This window comes from Astyanax mexicanus, chromosome 11, assembly GCF_023375975.1.
Source record: "Astyanax mexicanus isolate ESR-SI-001 chromosome 11, AstMex3_surface, whole genome shotgun sequence".
Taxonomy (NCBI): Eukaryota; Metazoa; Chordata; class Actinopteri; order Characiformes; family Acestrorhamphidae; genus Astyanax; species Astyanax mexicanus.
In genome coordinates, this window is record NC_064418.1 from 41465001 (window position 1) to 41484383 (window position 19383).

At 36.5% G+C, this 19383-nt stretch overlaps 1 protein-coding gene across 1 annotated transcript in view; it reads right to left on the bottom strand.

Annotated features, from left to right (window-relative positions):
* Window positions 1–5802: 5802 nt before the first annotated feature.
* Window positions 5803–19383, bottom strand: part of LOC103026121 (activin receptor type-1C) — a 53419-nt gene continuing 39838 nt past the window's right edge. The window contains exons 6-9 of the mRNA XM_022680145.2: window positions 17881–18037; window positions 16456–16580; window positions 14607–14737; window positions 5803–12810 (exon numbers count right to left, since the gene is read on the bottom strand). Coding sequence (XP_022535866.2) covers window positions 12685–12810; window positions 14607–14737; window positions 16456–16580; window positions 17881–18037 — 539 coding nt within the window. The 3' untranslated portion in view covers window positions 5803–12684. The remainder of the gene's footprint in view (window positions 12811–14606; window positions 14738–16455; window positions 16581–17880; window positions 18038–19383) is intronic.

Sequence of the window (19383 nt, forward strand, 5' to 3'; positions counted from 1 at the left end):
GCGATGGTGAAAGGCTTTACATGATAATTAGCACAACTTAGCACAAGTAAGTGTGCTTTTGCCTGTAAAACCTCTAAATAACATTTCTTTTCAAGTCCAGCAGGTTGTGAGATGGAAGTTCCATTAGCCTTTCACTGGTTTACAGTTTGTGCTTTCTTAAAAAGCTTTTGTTACGTACTGACCACTGCACATCAGCCAATAACACCCAATAAGATCCAAGAAGATCTGACAACCATGTTGTCTAGCGATTACAGTTATTTTCCCCTTGTCACGTACCTCTGATTCTTCCACTTGCCACTTTTCCTCCTTCAAGAACTGACTGTTTACTTGCTGCCTAATGTGCAGACCCTACTTTTTGACAGGTACTACTAAAGTAAAGCAAAGCTAATCAATGTTTTTCACTTCACTTATCAGTGGTATTATTGTTGTGCAGTTATTGACATTAACACTCTGGAAAATGAAGGTGCTTCAAATGGTTCTTTAAGCAAAGCTGTAGAAAAAAAAACACCTTTGGTACCATAAAGACCAGTGTTGGGCACGTTACTTTGAAAAAGTAATTAGTTATAGTTACTGGTTACTTCTCCAAAAAAGTAACTGAGTTACTAACGGAGTTACTCCACTATAAAAGTAATTAGTTACCAGTAAAAGTAACTATCGCGTTACTTTTTATTATTCGCCCGTCAAAAAAAGGAAATCAATTATGCATTTACTATTATTATTAGAAAAATAACAAAAAATAACAAACGAAAATAAACCCAAAATGTTGACAAAAATATAATCTAACGAATTTCAAAAAAATAAAACGAAATTCTCCACACAACCAAAGAAAATTACTAAAACTTGTAATACTGAAAAAAGCGGAAAAACGCGTCTGGGGATGAAATTTAACAAACCAAGCCACACTCAAAAGAAATATGTATATATAAAACAAAATAATGGACAAAAACAACAATTTAATGCCCGTTAAAATGGTATTAATATAACAGCTTCACCAAAAGAGAATAGAGCTTAGATCGTGCCCAAAAAATCCGACCCAGCCGGAGCCCGTGCACATTCTGCCCAAGCCCGAACCATAAACTGTCATTATGAGCCTGACCCGATCCGCCCCATAAACTGTCTGTTTTCGGGCTGATTGAATGAGCGAAATATAATCAGAATTATGTTAATTAACACCGTAACATAGAAGCATAGAACTATTATTTAATTTAAATTATTTTTAAGAACAGCTACACACAATGCTGCAAGTCAAACGCGGAGGCGTTCACGTGCGCCCAGAGCTACGTGATTACAGTTTTCATTTTTATTATAGTTTAATTTTATTTTGTTTTTATTTTTCTGTTCATTTTAGGGTGGGCTTGCTAGCGCGAGCGCTTTACACAAGAACTAACGGACCACGAGTGCCGCGCGCTCGGCACAACAACTCCCGCTGTACAACTCCGCTGTACAACAGCGCTTATAAATAAATTAAACACAAAAATGAGGGTATTCTATCAGTAATTTCAGTTCGTTTTAGTTAGTTTTATAAACACAAAATACAGTTCGAGATAGTTATGTTTTTCCTTTTAATTACCGTTTTTATTAGATTCAGTTAACACAAATGTTTTTCACTTTCAGTTTTCGCTATTTCGTTCGCTTTAGTGAACAATAATAATTGGTTACTTAGCAACATTGTGATTATCACACCAGAGCTTTATATAAAATAAAAATAGGAGCCTGATTTCGGGTCGGTCCTCAGGTCAGGTGGGATTCGGGCAGAGAATCTAAGCTCTAAAATAGAAAGCAGCAGCACCACAAAAACCGGAGCAGCTAAAAAGAGCTTAACGTCCTTAATTCGGAACTTGGGTTGTCCACGGCAATCACTGAATTGATTAGAGCACGCAAATCGTCACAATTGTGCCTCACTTCACCACGCCAAACCACAGGCACAGCGGCCAGAAGCTCAAGTTCACCGGACAGAGGAGGGGTTAACCAGGGCAAAGCGAAATAAAAAAAAAAGTTCATAGAGCTGCTAAAGTAACGTGCAGTAACGGGGTGTCGGAAATGGTAACGGCGTTATAGTTACAGTCATAGTAATTAGTTAGATTACTCGTTACTGAAAAAAAGTAACGGCGTTAGTAACGCCGTTAGTTTTAACGCCGTTACTCCCAACACTGATAAAGACCAAACCATGTTTGTAATAAAAATGTGTGTTTGAGGAACATGTTAAAGGTCAAAACATATTCAACTTCATGTAAAGATGCTGTGCATCGATCACCTATTAAGCGCACTTTGCAGAAGGAGAGGCTGCATGGGAGAGTAATGCAGAGGAAGCCTTTTTTGAGCACACACCACAAACAGAGTCGCTTGAGGTATGCTAAAGGTAAAGAACATTTGGACAAGCCAGCTTCATTTTGGAATAAGGTGCTGTAGACTGATGAAGCTATTTGATTGAGTTATTTGGAGGGGGTTATTTATGCATGGTGGAAAAAGAACCCAGCATCCCAAGACAAACACTTTACTGCTCCCCACAGTAAAATTTGGTGGTGGTTCATCATGCTGTGGGGCTGTGTGATCAGTGCAGGTACTGCGAACCTTGTTTAAGTTAAGGATCATATAGATTTCAGTCAATATCAGTTGATTTCTGAGAACAATGTTTAAGAATCAGTGAGAAAGTGGAAGTTTGAAGCGCCGGGGCTGGATACTTCAACAAGACAACGACCCTAAACACTGAACACTGCTATAAATATACTAAAGCATTTATACAGAGGAACAAGTACAACGTTCTGGAATGATCATCTCAGTCCCCAGACCTGAATAGTATTGTAAATCTGTGGTGTGATTTAAAGTGGGCTGTTCATGATCAGAAACCATCAAACCTGACTGAACTGGGGATGTTTAGTAAAGAAGAATGATCCAAAACCAGGAGCCAGACACTCATCGGACGTTAAAAGAAGCTTTTAGAGGCTGTTATTTCTGCTAAAGGAGATCTACTAAATATTAAAGTCATTTTTATGTTGGGATGCCCAAATTTATACACCTGCCTAATTTAGTTTAAAGAATTATTGCAGACCTTCTGTAAATCCTATAAACTTTATTTCACTTCTCAAAGATCACTGTGTTCATCTGCTGTATGACATATTTAACTGAAATTGCTGATTCTAATAACCAATGATTTTTAAAGGAAAATTGATTACCAATAAAAAAATATATTACCAATTACCATATGGCAATTACCTACCAGAAGATGGCCAGATCACCAACCACTGAACTTATTCTGAAGTTAGTAATACAGCAGTATGTCTGAAATACGCTGGAAGGTAGTCACTGCATTTTGTGTGCAATCTGGACACATTTCACTTCCAGTGAAAAACCAAAGCTCAGACTAAACAGGTTCAAACTAAACCCACAACAGCCTGTCATGCCAACCTGCACATCAAACAGTCTGCACGGCACATCCTCTGTTCCTAAGGTTGCTTTTACTGACTTTAAAAGCACTCAGATGAATGAAGTGACCCTGCTGAGATACAGAACAGTCATTCTGAAATCCAGACTCTGCTGTTTGTGAGTTTGTTACCATTGATAACTCCTTTGTAGAATTCAGGGAAATGCCGTTTCGAAACCGCAGATAACCTGAGTGCTTAACGTCTTTTCCAATACAACACTCAGCAACAAGGCCACAAGGGTAAAACACACACACACACACACACACACCGAAGCCTGAGTCACAGAAATAGAGGTGAGAGAGCGGACTTGGTTTCTTAACGGTCAAAGCGTCTGAAACTGCCAGACGTGCAGTTTGTGTGCAGTCAGAACTCCAGGTTTGAGTCATCAGCAGAGATGATTTAGAGTTAACCGCTCCAGGCTACCTCAGGTCACACCAGAGCCACTAAGTGTAGAAGATAAGATGTATAAAGCTGACTGGAGTTCTGGGTTTGTGCTGAATAAGTGGCTCCTTCCAATCAATGATAAGAACAGAATACAGAGAAAAATAATATGAAAAAAAAAAGATCAGTGATGCACCAAAAAGTGTTTTGTTTTGTTTTTTGGCTGAAACTGACAAAACTCACACAAACAAAATGAAAAGGCAATTGTCTGAAACTGCATAGTGAATAGCATAACTAAAATTGTATGTATGATGTAAGTTATGTGTGAATTCTATATTTTCCATATTTCTGTTTATAGTTTTTCACACACCCTGTAACATTGGAATCCAGTACACTGTAAAAGGTTTCTTAAGGGAGTTGTAGGGGTTCTTTAAATGTTCAACTCTTTAGGTGCTTTGAAGAACCTTTAAGAAAAGGTTTATAGAAAAAAAACATACTTCTTGAAACACATTAAGGTTCATATTACATATTCATATTACTCTACAACAGGTCTACAGATTAACTTCAATTTTGCTCAGTGTTCATTTTTTCAGTAAATATATGCTTTTGATAAGCTATTACTGGTACGAGTAGATGTTGCAATTAGGCTATGAAAACAGGAAGTCAGCATAGTAAATAACGCAATATCATTATTTAATCAACAATGACAAACACATGTAAAGAAATGTTACATGTGTTGGCAGTAACAGAACAGCTTAAATCCCTAAATAACTAAATACTGTTGCTATTTGGGTTCAATAAGAGAAATCTTTTTTGAACTGAAGAACACCTAAAAGTAACACCTGCTTTTAACATTGATGTGCCGCCATTTATATAAGACCTGTTTAAACCTGTATTAACCTTTTAATTAACAAGGGCCCTATTGTACACCCTGTGCGAGGCGCGTCACAATGCTTTATTTATTTATTTTTTTATTTATTTCTATCTTACACCCATCAACAGTCTATTTTCACGCCTTGAGTTTAGGAATAAATCTACACTAATGGGTATGGTGGTCTGGAAGTAAGATGTTGCTATTTTGACTGGTTTGTTTCACGTTATGCCAAACACAAACACACAACACATTTATAGTTAATTAAGAGAATTAGGACATGCCTATTGCACATTTTGTGCTGCACAAGACGTATTTTTGCACCGGCGTAATCGACAACGTCAAGAGAGAGAGAGAGAGAGAGAGAGAGAGAGAGAGAGAGAGAGAGAGAGAGAGAGAGAGAGAGAGAGAGAGAGAGAGACAGAGAGAGAAAGAGAAAGAGAGAGAAAGAGAGAGAGACAGAGACAGAGAGAGAGAGAGACAGAGAGAGAGAGAGACAGAGAGAGAGAGAGAGAGAGAGAGAGAGAGATAGTGTGCATGGGAGGTATCTACTTGGAAAAAAGTAAGAAGTAAAAAAAAAAAAAATTATCTTAGAATCTCCTAAAAATAACATTCAACCTGTGTGAATGTTTCCTATAATATATTATATATGTAATATATATATATATATATATATATATATATATATATATATATATATATATATATATATATATATATATATATATATATAATTGTAATTTGTAGTTTAATATAGATACAACAAACTATCAAAATGTACTGCCCAACCTGTCTTGGGGCCTAAATGTTGAGCGCTCCTCACTAGCAGGAAGTACAAATAGAGGGCATGACAAAAAATAATCGCGACTAATCGAACAAATAATCTTTAGATTAGTCGACTACTAAAATAGTCATTAGTTGCAGCCCTGGCCCTCATAATACCGAAGACACACTGACGCACCATAAATCCAACTGTGCAGCAAACTGCAATTGACTGGTGCACTTTAGATCACTAAAATAGGGTCCCTAAAGTGCCTTTTTTTTTTACATTTTCATTCAAGTATCCCCGGTTGCCAAATATTCGATCCATTCCTAGAAAATGTAATAAATAAAGCACGCAGGCAGAAATATCATGAAAAATAGTTTATTGTCTCACAGTTCATATATGAATACAATAAATAGTCCAGTTCAGACAGTACAATACAATACTATGTGACACTCATGATCTAAAAGACACTCATGATTTGAAGTCGAAACATAAAGACGAGCATGAATTCCACCCTCAGTGTCCTCCTGTAAATTCAGAATAGGGTCACAGTACATTCTCAGAGAGGAACCAGCCACTTCCTCTACCCAACATGAGCAAAGCCCTCGGTCAACCTCATGGGTCAACCCTGCAGACTTTTCTTTGGAATGAGTGACGAATTTTGGAGAAGTAAAACAGTTACACCATGCAATTACACCTGGTACCAACGCTGCCCACATATAACGGAACAAGATCAAGTGAAGGGTCCGAGTCATGTTCATCAGTTTATCAGTTTTCTGCACATTTCAGAGATGTTGAGAAATGTACAGCCACTGAGGGCCCCCAAGCCAAAAGAGCCCATGTGGATAAGGATAATAATTGTTATTATTATCTTTATTTAAAGTTATAAAGTTATCCAAAAGCACTGTGTAAGACTGGTGGAGGAGAACATGCCAGGATGCATGAAAACGTATTAAAAACCAGGGTTTTCCACCAAACTTTATGAACGGAACAAGATCAAGTGAAGGTTCACAGAGACGTTCATTAGTTCAGTTTTCTGAGCGTTTGAGGCTAAATTTGAAAAAATATTTACATATGAAAAACATGAAAATAAATAATCTAAATTGTTGTTTTCAAACCTTCTAATGAAAATGGTTGGGTTACTCCATCAAATTATACCACTAGATTCTTTATCGGTCACAAAACTGAACTAATAAACAGTTACACTGACTGTGAAACAATGGTAAATTGTATCCTATAATGACCTCAGGACTTTCTACGAGACCCAAGAAGAAAAAAATAATGGAAAGAATATTTTTTTTCACCCAACAGGCAAAAAGTAGAGTCATGATGACGCTGAATTTGCAGACGGAAGCCAGACACCAAGCTGAGGAAGCCAACTGCAGGCAGCATGCCCATGCTCCATTAATCATGCCTACCCAAACTCTACTATGTATAGCACAGTGGTGGTACAGATTCTGCTGTAGTTTCTCTGATATGGCAGTGAACACCATGGCTGTGATATGCTGCATTATGGGTATAATAGGTATATGAATTTTAGGTCTACATACCATAAAGAGGGATATTATCTATATTATTTTATATATTATTAACCAAAGCCTACAGAACTAACCGAGCCATGCTACTCAATTTCAATAACCAGTGTTTCCCAACCCTGCCTCTGGAGGGCCCCCCTTTCTCTTTTCCAGGTAAATGTAGTGAATTAAAGTAGAAATCGGGTGTTAAAATGGATCTTGTGGTGTATTGAAACATAATAACGAGTACAAACATTTGTCAAATAGACCACCTCTGTTCACCCCAAGCATTTTGAAATACAATGCTTTAAGGCTTACAATACAAGCAAATAGGGGCATAGAGTTGCCCATGCAAACAACAAATTGCTATTTTTATACCATTAACAAACTCAAAGTAGCTCCACACTTCATTGGTAGAATTTTGAGTGCGCCGACATTTAAAATAAGGCATTGAGAACTTTCTGAGAAAGTTTATTAAAAGTAATTTATTGAAAAACACTGTTTATACACACAGCACCTTCATACCTACATCTTGAAGTCATGACAAACAAGCACGAACGAATAGGTAGGAAAAGGGGAACAGATTGCAAAATTAATTGGAAATCTTGGAAATGTATGAATATTATAAATATATATTTTTTGCAACAGCCTGAATTCATGCATTTACACTTCGAGCTTTTTAATGGTGTAAAAATAGTAATTTCTTTGCATCTGCAATGCTTATGCCCCCATTGCTATTACTGTAAGCCGGTTGGGAGCATCAGCTAAAAGCGCTGTATTTCAAAATGCTAAAAGCGAACAGAAGTGGGATATTCGACAAAAGTTTGTTCTCGTTATCATGTTTTACTACAACCCATACAAGTCCATTTCACACTACAATTTCTCCTTTATAGCAGGAATGTGCAGAAACTGGATTTCTCAAAGACCAGGGTTGGGAATTAATGCTGTAATCAGATCTGATCTGATTAAGTGAATTAATTTGCGCTGTTATGATATTAGTCTGTTTTAATTCATGCAGTTGTTGCCATCAAGGATGTTTCTTGCTATGAGAAACGTACAGCCACTGAGGGCCGCCCCCATGCGAAGAACAAATCTATTTGTTATTAGGTGTTATCTTGTGAGGTTAAACACTGGCGAGTGCTCTCATGGCAATACTTTTATAGTATATTATTGTAGTTTATGCTTTTTAGAAGGCATTACCACCCATAGTGGACAGGGCAGTGGGAGGTAATGATCGCGACCGGTGGTGCTGGATAGAATTATTTTGTGTATAGACAAGTGACTCTGGTAAAATCACATTTACATTCAATGCAGATCAGTGCAGCATTCTTTAGCATCCATGGGTCAAGCCAAAAATCATGGGACACAATAATACTTCCTGTCCTATGACATGAGCCAGGTCAGTGTAGTTAAGTGTTGTCTATTTATATAGTTATATAGACAATATATACTGTACATAGACTCGGCTGAAAGCAGGATATCGCTTAATTTTCGCAAATTTTATTTTTCTATATTTATATATTTACTGAATGAAGATATATTGCTGTGTATAACCTTGTGTTGAAAATATTTCTTGCCATGCTTTTGTAACCTAGATTATAGACACAGTTAATAGGCAGCAACTGCACATAATTTTAGAATTACTTATAGCAAATGACAGATATTGAGACTTTTAAGGGTTAATTCTCACAATAACTACAGTGAGCACATAGTAAGGTGATGCATGCTACACCACACTTATGCATACAGTACATACGCTGGTAATGACCTTTACTCTAGATCTTCAATCTGTTACAGTCACATATTCTCTGTTATAACAGCACCGGTTCTCAGTTCACTAAAACTCCTGATCCATAAAATTATCATCATATTCCCTGCTGCTCTAATACCTGGCTTGGATGATCATCTACATTTGGGCATTTCTTTTCCAAAAACCTTTTCATCCAGTATGTGCAAATCGGGGCCAAAAATAAATCAGTACTGTACTGAAACAGTACAGCATTACATTTATGTGCAAAATATTAGTAAGCTATACATATACAGCTCTGGAAGAAAATAAGAGACCACTCAAAAATGATGAGTTTCTTTGATTTTATCAAATTGAAAACCTCTGGAATATAATCAAGAGGAAGATGGATGATCACAAGCCATCAAATGTTTTTGCACCAGGAATAAAGCAGCATAAAGTTATCCAAAAGCAGTGTGTAAGACTGGTGGAGGAGAACATGCCAAGATGGATGAGAAAACTGATTAAAAACTAGGTTTATTCAACCAAATATTGATTTCTGAACTCTTAAAACTTTATGAATATGAATTTTTTTCTTTGCATTATTTGAGGGTCTGAAAGCTCTGCATCTTGTTTGTTATTTCAGTCATTTCTCATTTTTTCCAAATAAATGCTCTAAATGACTATATTTTTATTTGGAATTTAGGAGAAATGTTGTCTGTAGTTTATAGAATAAAACAACAATGTTCATTTTACTCAAATCTATATATCTATAAATAGCAAAATCAGAGAAACTGATTCCGAAACTGAAGTGGTCTCTCTTTCTCATTTTTTTCCAGAGTTGTTCTTAAACTGAGGACTGCTTTTGCCCAAGACTTAGACTGTGTGTGTGTGTGTGTTTGAGTTTTGTTGGTGTAATACTACATGCATTAACATTCCAAAGCAAATACTGTAAACTATATGGGCAAAAGTATTGGAACACCTGCTTATTTATTTTATTTATTTATTCCAAGATGATTTAAAGCATTAAAAATAGTTTATCCTATTCATGTTAGAATAAGAAACTCTACTATAAACTAAATGCATTTGACTAGTGCAAGTTTTGAAGCACTGCTGTGAGGATTTGGTTGCATTTAGCATCATAAACAACTCATCCCCAAATCCCTAATTGAATCACAATAATTCCAGAGAACATAGTTTCACAGTTTCCCTGTTTCACACCATTAAATTAGGCAAGGTGCCAATAGATATGCTCATGTTTATCTGCTCCAGAGAGTCCTATTTTATTTATTGGTAATATTTCTCAAATATAAGAAATCTCTCCAATTTTCACGGAATTGTAATCTGTGTGTGCATATGGGTGTCCACATACATTTGCACATATAGTATATGAATAAAAAAAACATTCACATTAATAACCATATTTTTTCCCCCACATTTTCATTCGCAAGCTGCACTAATGCATCTCAAAAAGGCTTCAGACGCTGAATTTTAGTTGTGCTTTTGAACTTGATATTGCACTTAATACAAATTAACATATATAATACATATATAAATATAGCTTACTGGGTGTCCAGTTCATCTATTCTCCTAAAGCAAAAAGCTGTTAGGCCTTTTTTTTTTCTTTTCTTTGCACACTGAAAAATAACACAGCTTTTACAGGAAGTCACGCTCGCGGATGGAAATCTCCATGCAATGCAACATGAAAGTGATAGTGCTGAAAGGAGTTGTTCAGAAATCGAAACAATTAGAAAAACAACACGGCTTCCTACGATCTCTGCTAAAGCAAGCACGACCTGTGCTAATCTCCGAGCTTTCACACGAAAGCTGCTTTAAAATTAGATTGAGAAGCAACATGTACTGTAGTGTTTCAAAATTTACAGGCAATATATAAAGTACATTCTGATATATTGGTCCTTTATATATACTCTTGGAAGGGCTTTACAAAAATAGAAAGGGAATATTCTTCATAAATGACATTTCTGTTAGCTGTCTGGGTGATTCATTTACAGTTTAATCAACAATAGACTGACTGATTGGGTACCACTTTAAAATAAGACTACATTTATAAAGGGTTTATAAATGACTTACAATTAGTTTATTAATGGTTACTAATTAGGTTGTAAATGCCTTAAAAATCATTAATAATTATTTATAACACATAAGTAGAAAGGGCAACAATGACCTGTTGTTTGTTAAATAGTGAACCCACAGTTATTTGTATTGTTGGCCCTATGACGTATGTGTTATAACTGATTATTAATGATTTTAAGGCATTTACAACCTAATTAGTAACCATTAATAAACTAATTGTAAACCATTTATAAAGTCTTTTTTTAAAGTGGTACCACTGACTGATTAAAAACTGAATCGATCAGGCAAACTCATGAGTGTCTTGCTCAGTAACAATAATAATAATAATCCATGTACACATACAGAATACAGTATATATACATAACATAACATCATAACAATCAACCACAACATTTATGGCACAAGCTTATGTGCAACTCAAAGCTTTTGGCACTTAAAGAAACACTTGAGGTAGCAGCAGTCCATCTTTGCATTCTGAAAGGTGCAGGGAGCAGCATTTCCAGATTTATAGATTTTAAGTGGTATTATGAGATTGAAAGACGTATTACAATATTAAAAGACAGGCTGTTATTATTAATTAGAGCACTTTTTTTGTAAACCCCTCCTCCTAGTAGTTCGCTTTAGAGCTTAGATTCTCTACCCGAACCCGAACCGACCCGAGTCCTGACCCGAACTCTAACCAACCCCAAAAATGTTTTTAAAAAGCTCAGTTTTAACGCTCTACGTACTCAAAAAATTGGTTTAAATCGTGCTCGGGCTCATAATGAGTTTATGGGGCGGTTCAGGACGGGCTCGGGCCTGATCTAAGCACTATTTCAATTACATGCAAACATTTGACTGAAATAGCTGAGTTTCCTATAGAGATAATATATATGTATACATTTCTTCAGACATAGTTCACACTAAAGGCTCATTTATACTCAACATTAAATACAGATACCGATACGGCTGAGCCTTCTGTACTTTTATTCAGATGTGGATTTCATTTTCCAGCAGGACTTGGCACACTGCCCACACTGACAAAAGTACCAATTGGTTTTATATAACATTCTAGTTTTCTGAGACACTGATTTTTTGGGTTTTCATCGGCTGTAAGCCATAATTATTACCAATAAAATAAATAACGTTTAAAATAGATCACTCTGTGTGTAATACATATATATAATATATGAGTTTTACATTTTGAACTGAAATACTTAAATGAAGTAACTTTTCAATGATATAAAATTTGTTTAGATGCACTTATATAAAAAGTTACCTTAATACCAAGTGTGCCACAAAGTTTTAAATAATGCAGCAGGATTGTATTATGGCCAGAGTGGGGTCTGCAGAGATTCCCACCCTTAGTTAGCTTTTAATAAAATGTATTTTGCAGTAGTGATGTACAATATTGTTACATATATGTTTCACAGATCAATAGTCTTAAGACTATTAATATTATATATATAAAAAAAAAACTTTTGTAACATTTCCTTGCAGCCTGTCCTAGTACTGCTACAGTTTAGGTGAAGCAGCTGGAGGAGGGGGAATTGAGAAAAGGGCAGATGAGAGATAAAGAGGAGTGCTGACAGAAGAAGAGATGAAGGATGTTGAGGAGAGCTATCTGGAGTGGAGGGGGGGGGGGGGGGGGGAGAGGTAGTGTTTAAGAAAACAGCCAGGTAATGACTGAATTAGTGCTCATTCACGAGTGCGGAGATATACCCCCTGCACCTTCACGCTGTCACTGAAACAGTTCTGAGAACAGACCTGCTCTCAGCAGCTGGATAATCCCATTGCAGTCAGACACTTCACCGCGGATGCGTCACTGCTAGACACTAGGGTTCTTTGGCATCACAGACAGAGCGTTCAGAAACGTCTTTACAATGTGGTCCCCTGATCAGTGATGGAGGGGTCACTCCAAGGTCATAAGACTACTCTTTAACATCCTTGATGACAGTCACCTGAGAGAGGGTCTTCTTCACACGCAGAGCTGTAAGGCGAGCAGCAGAGTTGGCATACCAACACTCCCTCATGATCTTCCCCATTACTCGTAGGGCCTGTGTATACACACACACACACAAATACACACACACACAAGCAGAAATGTTTAACAATTCTAAATTGTTACATTTTCAGTGTAAAATGGATTACCAGCATTAATTACATTAAATATTAAACATATCATCACTGTCCTGGCAGAAACTTATTTTATTTTTTACTTTTTGACGCAAGGTAAATCTTCCAGTTGTTCTTTGCATTGTATGAAAATGTCCTTCCACTATAGTGGACATGCTATAAAAATAAAAATAAAAATATTTTTTAAAAAGTCTAAATGGTAATCTGTTTTATTTACTCTTAAGAGATAAAACATAAAAAAACAAATTGCAAGACACTTTCTTTCTCAGTTCTCACGAGGTTAATGTATCATTAGAAATCCTTTAAAATGACTGGCAATAAAATTATTTTACAGTTCATTTAGGTTTTAACTTTCTTGTGTAAATTTGACATTTTTTTAGCGATTCAAAGTTTTTGAATGATAGTAACTATCTAATAATGTAACAGCATAAGCAGTAAAATAATTGCTTTATAGTTGCTTTACAGAATGTTCACTAATTAATAAACAGTAACAAAGACAATACTTAGTGGAATACATACAATAAAAAAATATTTAAAACCTAAACGTTTAAAAATATATATATTTTTTAAACTAAATGTTTAAACACTTTTTATAAATATGTGCTAAGCTTGACTAGCTTACTTGAGTAGCCTATTAAAAGTGTAATTGTGTGAATGGGAAGTTTCTGTATTTAAATCTCAGAAATGCAGACATGAATAGGAAACATCTGTGAGATGTTAAAGGAAATGCTGAATTGTTTTACAGCTAGGTGGGGGGTTGCTATATCTGTGGTGGTTTCAATTATATCGTAGGTGGTGGCTATTGTGTTGCCAAGTGGTTGCTAGGTGATTGCTACACAGTTTATATGATTTCCAGGGTGGTTGCAATGGTCTTAGATATTTGCTCAGGTGTTCCCAAGTGGTTGCTGTGACACCCCCCGTTCGTGATTGGGAATTACAAGTGCATTGGTATAATCATATTTAAAAAGTATCCATCCATTATGCAGGAAAAAAATCGGAAAAATCTATTTGCACTAGGAAACCATGTGTTAGAAACACACAATCACATTTTGTAGCAACATCATAAAAACTGCAGGACAAAAAAATAAGAAAACAGAAGAGGAAGAGTTAAAATCTGCCACCTTTTCATAATGGTGTTAATACTACAACTTAGTAGGTTGGCTTCGGCCTGTTAGCCTCTATTATGAAACATGAACTTTAGTAATAGTGCACAGTACTGTACACTACACACTACAAAGGCCAATGGTAAATTGGAGCCTGGCATTGCTAAAAGTTTGAATATCATGTGAGAAATCTGTGTGTGACACATTTTTATACTAATGCTCTAATGCTGAGTTCTAATCACAAACCACTAAAACCTCTGTAACCCATCGATCACGTACACTGCACTATTGCTAGGCTTTTCATTGATTCATTGGCGTCACATGGGTATCACACACACGTCACAAAGACTTTTACACAATAACCCTGCTGCGAAATCCAGCTCAATACTTTGCTGGTACTCAATTTCTGCTGGTAGCTGGATTTTATTGTTGCATTTGATTATGGCAATGCTTGATGATGTTGGATGGCCAGCGGGTGCATGTTTATCAACCAATCATGATAAAGCTTAGTCATGCTGGGGGTTTAGTTTGGTCAGATTTATCATGCTCGAAGACCAGCCCAGAACACGCACACACACACACACACACACACACACACACACACAACCTCTCACCTCACAGTTCTGCCACTGGTTGGGGATGCTGGGTCTCAGTTTCTGATCACACACCACCCTCCTCATGTCCTCCACGGACGGGTCTGAAGGCACCTGGTCAAAATAAGGCAGCTGGAAATCTTCGTGAATCCCTGTGGGAGGGGAAATGAACTTCATGTCACTCACCAAAGTGTAAAAGCTCTATAACTTTCTGGCATCAAAATACATAAGTCAAATTAAAATACATAAGTTTTCCAAGCAAGTGTTCAAAAATATCAGTATTTTTAACCTTAAACTACTCATTGATCAATATCATTCATGTATTCTTATATTTAGATTATGTAATGCAAAGCCAATTACTCGCATTCATAGAACAATTTCTTAACCTTAGTCCTGAGCTACTCATGTCCTGTATATGTTTGCTTTTCTGTTTTATTACACATTAATTACTAGTTCTGAGCTCCGAGACTAAGGCGCTCCGAGATTAAGGCACTGCCACTATGGTCAGGAGATTGCTGGTTCGAATCCTGGTCATGCAGCTCGCCATCAGCTGCCGGAGCCCTGAATGAGCACAGTTGGCATTGCCCTCTTTGGGTGGGTAGATGGTGCTATTTCCCCACATCACTCTAAAGGGTGATGTTGATCAGCAACAGGCATCTGTGAGCTGATGTAATAGAACCGAGTCGCTGCGCTTTACTGTGCGCACTGTGATGCTACTCAGCAATGCTACATCACCAGCAACAGTTCAAAAAGAGGCAGAGTCTGATTTCACATGTATCAGAGGAGGCATGTGCTAGTCTTCACCCTCCTGGTGTTGTGGCATCACCCTAAAAATGTTTTGTTGTAGGAAACCAGTCCCACCACTCCGGAAGGAGAGATAACAGAACTAAACAAAGATTGTCCAACCTCTATTCCAGCCACAAATGAACTCTCTCATCCCATCTCTCTCTCTCACCCCATCTCTCTCTTACCCTATCTCTCTCATCCCATCTCTCTCTCTCTCTTACCCATCTCTCTCACCCTATCTCTCTCATCCCATCTCTCTCTTTTTCTCACCCCATCTCTCTTATCCATCCACCTCTCTCTCTCTCTCTCTCACCCATCTCTCTCATCCATCCATCCATCCATCCATCCATCTCTCTCTCTAATCCCATATCTCTCTCTCTATTATCCCATCTCTTTCTCTCTGTCTCTCTTACCCCATCTCTCTCATCCATCCATCTCTCTCTCTCTCTCACCACATCTCTCTCTCTTTCTTTCACCCCATCTCTCTCTCATCCCATCTCTCTCTTTCTCTCGCTCATCTCATCTCTCTCATCCCATGCACTGTTTCAATGTTCTGTTTATTTCAAGTAAATAAAAATGCCAGAAATATATATTATCATTATTACATTTACTAAGCCATTTTTATCATTTTAAGAAGCACAGGCTAGTCAAATATAATCCTTTTACAAACAAATTGGACAAAAAATAAATAAGGTATTTACCATATCCTATACTGGTAAGCCAGCTGGTTGGATCAGCATGCTTTATGTTGCATTTAATTTGTTGGTCATGTGGGTTGACCAAACTGATTTAAACTGGTCAGTCAAGAGTATTTTAATTACAAATTTATCACATCTTATATCGTCATTATTATCATTATTATAATCTCATCAAACTAAAAAAATGCTACAGTAAATGCCTATATTGGCAGAGCAAAGCCCGGTAAATTATATAGAAGAACATTAAATAGTTAAAAGTAGCAATTTTGTTTTTTTTTACACAAAAAACAACTTCATTTCTAATTCAGTCCACCCTGTTGTTCAGAAGCACTTAGACCCATTTTGAGCAACACTGCAGATTAGCAGCTCTTTTGTTAAGCTGTTACCTCGAACAGAGCACCTCCGGGCCAGCTCCCAGAACACCAGCCCCAGAGAGTAGATATCCGCCCGCTTAAACGACTCAAAGCTGTTCATGTTAATGGTGTCATCCAGAATCTCAGGAGCCATGTACCTGCAGGAGCACGCAAACACACACACACACACACACACACACACAAATGCCCATAAACACACACAGTAAAAGTCATGTACATTAAGTCCTGTTTGAGATCTAATCCTATGCCAAATGTAAACAGTGACACATCTGTCCACTAGTGGAGAAACAGGTGTGCAGAGTTCACAGAAAGGGCAGCACGCACCTCAGGGCATGAGCACGGCCATGTACAAACACATGTACGCACACTCAACCAGGCAGAGTACATACAACCGCACACATAACAGAGTTAATGGAGGCTGATCCCTGTATTCAGAGGCTGGACATATGGCCGGCTGTAAATAGCAGGTCACAATGACTCAGTAATGGTGAGCTGATAGCCAGTGTATCAGCTCTCTGAGTCACATGAACTTTACACAGTATGCAGCTTATGCATCTTCCACATACTGGACATTATAGCGCCATTAGGGCACACTTTTTAAGGTATTGCCTTATGCATACCAAAAAAAACAGAGGTACCATAAAAATACTTTCTTATAATCAAAAGGTACATTTTACATAATTGTGCCCTCAAAGGTATAGTATTGGTCTGTTCCCTCTGAGGTACAAAGTCTTTTCTAACAGCAGGAAGTACAGATTTGTACCATTTAACCAGCCAAAAGACTCATTCACTATTCTGTATCACTGTACTAATAAACAGAAATTTTGGGTCATCAAGTTATTGAAACTTGAATTCAGTTGATGATAATATTCATCATTTTTATTTTATTTTTTTATTTTTACTGGTACAAAAAAACATGGGTGCAAAAAAATACTTTAACTGAAATATAAGGTAATCTAGACTTAATTTACTGTAAGGATTACATAATTACATTATTTTTCCAAATGTTACTTCTGTAATTAATGTAATAGCAATTGTGTAGCCCTGTTGAGAAGTATTACCAATAGAATAGAAACTCTATTCACAGTTATTTTGCCAAATATTGATTTCTGAACTCTTAAAACTTTATGAATATGAACTTGTTTTCTTTGCATTATTTGAGGTCTGAAAGCTCTGCATGTTTTTTTATTTCAGCCATTTCTCATTTTCTGCAAATAAATGCTCTAAATGACTAATTTATTTTTTGGAATTTGGGAGAAATGTTGTCTTTAGTTTCTAGAATAATACAACAATGTTCATTTTACTCAAACATAAACCTATAAATATCAAAAGCAGATAAACTGATTCAGAAACTGAAATGGTCTCTTATTTTTTTCTAGAGCTGTACTTTTTTTAACATATTTATATTTAATATTGTCAGAAAAGAACTGGTCAGACCTCTTGGTGCCCACTCTGTGGTTGACTGGGATGTCAATGGCGTTGGAGTTGGAGTCGTGTTTGACTGCGAGCCCCAGGTCAGCAATCACTGCTGTCCCGTTCTTCTTCACCAAGATATTCTTGGATTTTATATCTCTGTGAGCAATGGCAGGCTTTCCTAAAAACACACACAATATAAAAATCTGAAGGTCAGTTCCATTTCTGGGCCCAGGCTCTCTGTATCTCTGTTGTTGCATGAAAAGCATGTATCTCTCTCCATCATTTGAACCACAAGCAGCTTTATAAACTGTGTAAATAATTCTGGATAAAACAAAAATAAAATGCTCTAAATTACTTTTTTCTAAAGTTACAATTTTAAACATATGTATTTTTATTGTACAACAAAGATTTAAAAGTCTGCATGAAGGTCACCAGTGAATGCTGCACTTTAAGCTTCTCAGAACTAATTTTAGTGCCACACACTGTTAAGGGGAGTGCTGTAACTTAGCAACTAGTTGTAAAGTATGAAATCTTACAGATAGGATATTTTTAAATTAATTTCAGAGAATTTTCTTTTGCAGAGCAACTAAAATAAGCCATCATTTGGAAAAAAAAACAAAAAAAAAACAGCAGCCAGTTTAAAGAGATTTGTCACCTTCACTAGGAGGCAGACTAAAGGTAATCAAGCTGAGCAGATGAACCTGTTTTGACACACAGGTTCTTAACAAGGATTTACCACAGCTAGCCAAATGCAGATCAGACATCTTACCTGACAGTGAAGTCACATAGTAGTTTCCTTACAATTCCATAGTATAATTTGCACTAAAATATAAGTTAAATGTATATACTAGATGTCCAAATGTTTGTAGAGACCTGCTCATCCATCACTGTCTTCTGAAATCAGGGTGTTAATGAGAGATGCACTGAAATTAAAATCTGGCCAAATATCGAATACAGACATGTTTTTCTGTAGATTTTTTATTCATAAATAGCATTAATGTATGTGTGTGCTGCTTTTCAAAGAATAAAATGATCAGAAATGAATTTGTAATCCAAAAACAGTTCATAGGGCTTAATTTAAAACAAGGTATACAGCTTCAAAAAATAAACACTGCAATATGACATTGTTATGTATGAATTATTTTATGGTTTCTGTTATTGCCATTTTCCGCTGTATCATTTTGATTGACAAATATTTGGTGTATTAACACTAGTTAAGACATTATTAAACATTAATACACTTTAATCCTTAAGAATGTTAATTTAAAATGAATGAATTGTGATGGATAATAATGTCTTAACTAGTTTATAGTTAATTCATTGAGACATTCTATCATAAGTACTGTTAATTAAATGTACCCTTTTTGTGTTTTTAGTGTTTTGTCCATCAGGACATAAGGCTGTTCAACTGTTCTCAGTACAGCAAATTAAAAACTCTGTGAAAATTTTTATTCTGGTCATTCCAACACCCAAAATGCAGCCGCTAGTATCTTAATAAGGGGGCTGTCCATCTAGGCGAGGCAT